The 7955-nt window shown below is 45.4% G+C and overlaps 1 protein-coding gene across 1 annotated transcript; it reads left to right on the forward strand.

Moving 5' to 3' along the window:
* The first annotated feature begins 432 nt into the window (after positions 1-432).
* On the forward strand, positions 433-7955 carry amotl2b (angiomotin like 2b). The gene is made up of 11 exons (XM_085254943.1): positions 433-624; positions 1056-1830; positions 2284-2452; positions 3858-4002; positions 4101-4190; positions 4846-5141; positions 5230-5405; positions 5534-5635; positions 5759-5955; positions 6072-6203; positions 6616-7955. The coding sequence occupies exons 2-11, from the start codon at positions 1145-1147 to the stop codon at positions 6699-6701; spliced, it is 2079 nt and encodes a 692-aa protein (XP_085111069.1). The 5' UTR covers positions 433-624; positions 1056-1144; the 3' UTR covers positions 6702-7955.

Here is a 7955-nt window from a genome sequence, read left to right on the forward strand (position 1 = left end):
TAAATAGACCATCCCAGCTGTTTTCAGAAGCAGAGTTGCACATGCATCACCAACGATTACAAGAAACATAAAATTATTATAATTATAGATTTCTATACGTTCAGGTGGCCTTCTGAGTATGTGCGTTAATTATGCATGCTGTTAATGGTGCAGTACATGCAGTGCAGTATGTTTTTAATTGAACTAAAGTGAATGATTCGCATACTTTTGCATCACTGAAGGAGTTTATCACTTCATAACTGCTGCTGTTTATCAAGTAACTCACAGTTTAGTGAAAAAAAATGCTCATTCCTTTCCTATACTTCTCTTCCTTTCCTCGTTGGTAATAATAAAGCGCACTGCAGCTTCCCTCCTCCCTCCTCCCGTGTGGTTTTTACGCTTTTGATCCCCGAGGGACCTCGCGTTTTGCATTCCTGGCATTCCGACCTCAGTCCCTCCTCGGTTACTTATTATCGCCGCTTGCTCTCTCCACAATCATTTCACAGCAAGAGAGGATCGCGGCAACACGTTCAAGGGGGGAAATGAGACACGTTTAACTTAAAAAAAAAAAGCTGATGCCAATAGTGGAACTATTTTTACTTCGAAGTCGAGGATAACGTTGGGTTATGATGAGAGCGTGAGCTGGTAAGAAGAGCGTCTTTTCCCCCCTTTCTTTCTGTTTTCTCCTGAGCGCCAGAGTCGCTACAGTAAAACTTCTCGTTGAATCTTTGGGAATTGTGTTTTAATTTAAAGTTACTTACAATGTATTAAAGAGGAAAGTCGAGCTGTGGAGTGTTTTACGTGGTGGTTTTGTGCGCTTTTGCTCCACCGTGAGAGTGGAAGTTTTGGCGCATGCACTTTTTGCCTGCAGTGATAAAATATGTCCACATCTCCACTTTGTCGCTGTTGGTAACATAGACTCATTGTCACACTGTTTTCTAATAAATAAACACATTTAATAACTTTGTGTTTAAAGTGTTGCTGTTATTGTGAAAGCCTGCCTCAGCTTTATTACCGTCTGACCTCACTGCCACCTCAGACTGATCCTACTTTACTCTCTCGCCCCTTTGTTCCAGGTTCACAGCAGTTTTTTTTTTTTTTAATATTTTCACTGAGGAAAAAGTCAACTGATTCAAAGAGATAATCACTAAGTTCACAAAGCAGTATGTTGTCCACCGAGGAGTCGTCTGGCAAAGTCCTGCATCGGCTCATCCAGGAGCAGCTCCGCTACGGAAACCCCACAGATACCCGTACCTTATTAGCCATCCAGCAGCAGGCCCTGCGGGGAGGCAGTGGAAGCAACAGTGGACCCAGCAGTGGGGGCGACATGAGCAGTAGCCCACAATCTTCTTTGGAGAGTCTCACCCAGGAGGATCCTCTCTACCCTCAGCTCTCTGCGAGGCAGGAACCGCAGGGCCAGGAGCACCAGGGAGACTACCATCACTCAGAAAGTGGCTACCAGCTGCATGGGGAGAAGCTGCCAACCTATGAGCAAGCCAAGGCTCAGTCTCAGTACATGGCTTGGCAGCTCCATGAGGGAAAGCTTCTGCATGAAGGGGTCTTCCACGAAGAGGCTGATCTGATGGCGCTAAAGTGCAGCCATGTGCGGTCTCTCAGCGAGCATCACATGCAGATATCTCTGGAGAGGAAAGACGCAGCGGCTAAAGCAGAAGCCATAAAGATGACCTCTCACAGCTACCCTGAGCTTCCTTACTACAGCCCACAATGCTACCAGGGCCTGGGGCCAAACATGGACAAATGCAACCCACCCCCAGAGTACTCAGCCCCCATCCAGGGCCAAGGATTTATCCCTCACCAGGTCCAGGAGCCAGTGCAGCCTCAGCAGCACAGGTACCAGATGGAGTTTAAGCAACTTTAACATTACATCATGCACTCCGGTGTAAATTTTCTCACAAGAGCCCGCCCAGTGGCACCATTGTGTTTCACATGCGTAAACACATACTTTTAGTGTGAGTCACACCGCAGTCTGAATACTTATTCATATTTCCTCTTTGAAATCCGCACCGGAGAACAAGTCCAGCCCTGTAGGTATTTGTAATGTCTGGCATGCTGCTAAAGGAGAGTTTTGCATACTTGCGTTGCCTAGGATAGTTTGAGTACGTTCCACATACAGGTTTTTAGGTTCTTTACTGGAGCCGGCTGGCCTGCCTGTGTATAAATTCATACACAGTGATACGTTAGATGTCATGCTATATAAAAAAGCTCTTTCTCATATTTATATTCTATTACGGTATAAGTGTGATTCAGCTAGAGTGTCCTCTAATGTATGCGGGTATCTCTTAGGTATGTCCAGTCTGGTCAGCCAGCAGAACCCCCCTGCTACGGCACATTCAACAGCCTGCCACCTGCTGGCTTGGAGGAGCCCAACCAGGTGGAGCTGCTGCTGATGGAGAACGAGAGGCTGAGACAAGAACTGGAGGCTCACAGGGAGAAGAGCGGCCGTATTCAAAAGGTGAGAAGAACAGAAAAGCTTCATCTCTCACTGGTCCACAATTGAGATAAACTAGAATATTTTACAAGTACTTAAAAAAAAGGTTTCTCTCAATATCTTTAATTTTTAAATACATTCAACTCAAAGGAAAGGATTACCACACCATTAAGTCATGAAAATCCCAAAGGAATTTGGAGAGCATCCAGACAACACCCTCCGTCTGAGCCACCTGTCTATGAAACACAAGCCCAGTTAACAGTTGCTTCCCTGATATCCAACCCCAGGCACACTCCCTCATCAGGGCAGACAGATGAGATCAGCAGCTGCTTCCTTCCACACCACAGAGACACAAACAGAGGTCACAGCCTGCTACTGTGTTTACACACTCCTTTCATTGTGTAGCTAACCTAGTGGAGGTCAAAAAGTGTGCGTGTATGTGTGTGCGCGTGCGGAGACCATAGATTTTCAGTCTAATCTGGGGCTTGTCACACAGCAGCCAGTTGGGTTTCGACCCCCACACTTTTAATGAGTGCTTGGGTGGGGGTCTACAGCAGTCAAGTGGCGGGCTGCCCTTAAAAAGTGAAAGGTCTTTTTTGTTTTCGTACCCAGCACCACTTTTTCCATGTTCTCCCTTTTAAAACAGTGCTACGTTTACAGCCATGTTTTTGCTTTTTGTGACTGAGTGTCAGACCAAACCGGCTCCTAAAACGAGATATTTACTCGTTCAACGTGCTAGAAACCATTTCGGTGACATTTGATATCTCAGCCAATTTATGCTTTAAAAAAATCCCTTTTGCTCTCTGCTGGAGTTATGTCACATGGGCCTTGCCTTGTCTCAACCTTAAAGAATGATAATTGCCAGGGTTGGAAAGTTTTCTCCGTCAGGCCGCAGCCCTGGGTAAACATGCCTGTGTGACTGCCGTAATGGTGGGTGTCTCTTTGCCGTTTTCCGCAAGCCAGGCACAGGCATGCACACCTTCCCTCCGCTGGCAGCCTTCCCAGTTCTGTATATGTGTGTGTGAGAGAGAGAGCCTTTGTGTGTGTGTGTGTGTGTGTGTGTGTGTGTGTGTGTGTGTGTGTGTGTGTGTGTGTGTGTGCGCATGCTCCTGTGTGCTCACACACCTGGAACTGAAGCTATCAGCCCTCAGGAATGTAGATATAAATCAGTCGCAAAGGGAGTGGTGCGGGCTTAAATTCCTTCTCAGTATTACACCACACACATGTTCACACACACACAGAGTGTGCTTTATTCACATACATTCATGTGAACCCATATATGTATCTGTGTGCTATAACAGCATGAATCAACATTCCAGCTCCTCTTCAGCATGTCAAGTAGGTTAACCCAAAATTCCTTCTCTTCTCCTTTCTTCCTCTTTTCCAACCCTCCTATATCTTCCCCCTCCCCCTCGCCCTTCCATTGCAGTTGGAGCAGGAGATCCAGCGTATTTCAGAGGCCTATGAGACACTGAGGGAGGCCAGCAATAAGAGAGAGAACTTGGAACAGACACTGAGGAGGAGGCTTGTGGCTGAAGCCAGGAGGCTGCAGGATTTCAACAGAGACCTTAGAGGTACTGACACCAAACTGCAGTATTCAGTGACACCAGCTTCAGCAGGTCCAAGGTTTTTTTTAAATTACTCTAATTGATTACACTTTGCTGCATCACAGAAAACCTGGAAAATGCTAGGACCCATGTTGCAAAAGAAGTCAAGGCAGCCGACCATAACCAGAACATCATGGCAAAGCTGCTTGAACAAAGTAAGTATGTCGTTTCGTTGGGCTAGTTTCCTCTCCACTCCTCCTCCTTTTCATCCTCTAGAATCGGCATGCTTGATTGGACTGGATTGTAGCGTACCATGGGCCCCCTTCTGTTGCTAAGGGCATCGTTTCATGCAGGAATTTCACTTACATAACTTCAGCTTATTTGGTAAGAAGGCTTCATAATAGGGAATTCAATCCATGCACCTCCTTGCAAAAGGAAATGAAGCCCTTCTAAATCACAGAGCAGCAGTGCAAGTGGTAGAAATGAAGTCCGCCCACCACCACCACCACCTCCTTCACCACCACCTGTGTGTGAGTTTGATTTTCAAGCGGGGTTGTGGTGTTTGCATGGCCTTGATGAGGAATTCTCTGTGCTATGTGGGTCAAAGGGATAGGGCAGATTTCTCCCCCTTCCTGCTCTCAGCATTCCGGGAGTGCTTCACTAAATGAAGAACACTGGCCACCATGTAAAAACTTGGATACTTATTCGGTTTTAGGAGGGATAATTGCGGATTAGCTTTCCGTACTTTTTCAGAAAAGACTTGAGAAAAGTTTGGAAAAAAAACTTTCACTTCCATTCTGTCCAACACACTTTGACTCTAATCCTGTAATGCTCTTCATCTGACCGTGTTTACTTTTTCTTTTGATTCAGATGAGGAGCAGAATGTCGAGCGGGAGCGCATGGAGAGGGAGCTGCAGCGGCTGCGAGCCGCAGCTGAGGAGCAGAACCTCAGGGCCAAACGACTCGAGGAGGCCCTGGAGGCGGCTCGAGGACGAGGTCGCCAGCTCGAGGAGGAGCTGAGGAGGAAGAGGGCGTATGTAGAAAAGGTGGAGAGGCTTCAGAGCGCGCTGGCTCAGCTCCAGTCCACCTGTGAGAAGAGGGAGAGCCTGGAGATGAGGCTGAGGACACGACTAGAGCAGGAGCTGAGGAGTCTGAGGGCACAACAGGTAGAGCCTTTGTTCTTGGTCATATATGACGGCAGTTTTTTGTTTGTTTTTTAGGATCTATCTCAAATACTTTATCTCTTTATCACAGAGGCAGTCACAGCCCCCTGGAATGACCATGAACTCACTCCAAGAGCGCCTGCGGGAGCGTGAGGAGCGAATCCTTGCCCTTGAAGCCGACGTGGTGCGCTGGGAGCAGAAGTATCTGGAAGAGAGCACCATGAGGCAGTTTGCCATGGAGGTGGCTGCCACTGCCGCTGCCCAGAGGTAAAGACGGATGTAGCTTGGTGTCTCATTCTCCTTCTGATGAATGCTGGGAATTCATGTGTACAAATGCTCAGTTTAGCTCATTCAAGCTTGAATTAAACCCAGGAAATGTTCTTTTTCTGTTCCAGGGACACCACAATCATTAACCACTCGCCCTGCCACTCCTCCAACAACAGCTTCAACGAGGACCTGCCAGTCGCCGACCACAGGAACCAGGAGATGGAGAACAGGTGCATACCTACTATTTATCAACCCCCTTTTTGATTTCAAACAAGCCTTCAGGATTTGCCTCTTTTTTTTCATCCACTGTTTGGTTACCAGCTTTCTGACATGTTTTTTCTGCTCTGCATCAGGATCCGTGCCCTTTATGCTCAGATTTTGGAAAAAGATGCCGTGATCAAAATCCTCAACCAGCGGCTGCACCAGGACCAGGGTCGAAAGGACGAGCAAAGTCCACCTGAAAACCTCCTGAATGCAGCGGGGGCAACCCTCCGATCTGCCTCCTCCACTCCCTCCATCAGCCCCACAAAGAGCAACACTAAGACACGAGGTGAGGAGCACAAATTTGCCATTTTTTGATCCAAAGACATACATTTTTGTCTACCGCTGAAAGGTTTGAAATAAAAAGGTGCACATGCTGACATCTTCTGTGACGCTTTCTCGTAGGTAAGAGTCTTTCAGATGATCAGACTTTGCCCAGTCGTCAGCTCTCTCCTCAGTCTGAACCTGGGACGCTAGAAAGGCAGGCGGAGGGAACCAAAACCAAAGAGGCAGCCAGTACAACTAAGCTCAACAGTGGTAAGCACCTTATCATGTATGAACGATGGGTCAGTAAGCCAAAAAAAGCAGCAATCCTGCACAAAGTTATACCCCAGTACAGCTGTACACATAAAAGGCATTTTTGGCCTCGACTTCATGAAGTGCATATTGATTAACCATGCTGTGGAATAACCAACCAGTCAGATACCATGTGTGTAGGCCATGGTTCATAATGTGGGCCCTGTGGAATGTGCACAGTTAGGAAATAATGTAGTTTTGTTGACTGAGCACGCTCAGTAGAGTGGCCTGTTTGACTGTGGAAAACGTCTGTTAACCTTTAGCCACAGCTAACTGAAATGCATCAAGGACTTTTCTTTCTGCTGGTCTTAGCCTTAAAACACTTAAATAATTATCCATGTCTTCTTTGTTTGTTTGTTTTCTTTTTCTCCAGTCAAGGCAGCGCCTAAGAAGTTGCTATTAAACCCCTTCAGGGGCCTGGATGAGCTGGATTCGGAGGCAGTGGAAATCTTCATTTAAAGAACTGAGAGGGAGATTTTGAATGGGGATGCGGAAAAGAAAAAAGAAGCTATTTCTGAGTATCTGTGAAGAGGTGCAAGACTGGAACTAAATACTGGAGGCAGGAATGTTACCAAAAGAAAGGAGGGGAAAAAAAGGACTGTTTTCACATTTTAGAGACAGAGCTGTGCTCCGACTCACTTTCTCTCACTCGGCTGGACAGCTGCAGGCAGTCTGCCTGGTGGAGTGAGAAAAGATGAATCTTCTGAGGTACTTGGACAGTATTTTGGATTCTAACATGGCAACGTGTTCTCAGAGAGTGTATGCCAAAATATTTATAAATAAATATATATAAATATAAATGCTGCTTTCCCACCCTGTATAATCCCTATTATTTCTCTTCCCAAACCAATGAATTAAAAAGCTACATATTTATCTTATCTGGTTTCCACATTCCCCAAATATTAACTTAAGCCTCAAGCTCTTCTAGATAAACATTTAGTAAGAGGTTATCTTTATGATCCACCCCTTCTCTTGAAGTTTAAAACAAATGAACAAAAAAAAGTGAATTTAATTCCGATCAGATAGATATTATCTTTACGTAAGACTCCCCGTTATTAATTAATTTAAGCTGATAACACTGCTGATTTTAGCGCTCCTGCTCTTCGCACGTCTTGAGTCTCGGGTAGCTGGTTCTACAGAGCTTCAGAGGTGCATGAACAGGGAGCTGTATAATATATAAATGCATATACTGACACAGACCTGGTGTTGCAAGCTTGCAATTTTGGGAGGATGCAGCATCACGGTGTTTCATCTTCTCTTTGTTTCTCATGCTCTTTATCTTTTTTTTTTTCTCATAGTATGTTTGCATGTGTGGTTACAGTTTGAGAGTGTTTGCCCTGATGTGGTGATCCAGCTGGTTTGGTCGCCATTTAGGGGCAAAAGTTGAAAATGCTGTGTTGTTGTTTTTCTTTTTGTTTACTGTGAGCTTTGAACTAACAAACAGGTTAATTATTATTATTATTATTGTTATTATATATTTTCTACAGATGTTTGTTATTTTAGATACGATAGTGCTTTGAGCGGGACGCCAAAGAGTTTTATGTATGTATGTTTGTTGTAAGTTATGTGCCGACAATCACGGTCTTGTCAAGCTGTACACAACCAACCGAGTGTTGACTTCAAACAGACATTTCTGTGAACTCGAAACAATATGAAGGTTTAATACAGTTGAATTGATGCAACATTTCATAAAGCAATAAAATATTCTAATAT

Source organism: Mchenga conophoros, linkage group LG18 (assembly GCF_057382185.1).
Source record: "Mchenga conophoros isolate Kocher_MC1m ecotype Shallow Benthic linkage group LG18, M_conophoros_male_GT1.1, whole genome shotgun sequence".
In the NCBI taxonomy this organism is placed as follows: Eukaryota; Metazoa; Chordata; class Actinopteri; order Cichliformes; family Cichlidae; genus Mchenga; species Mchenga conophoros.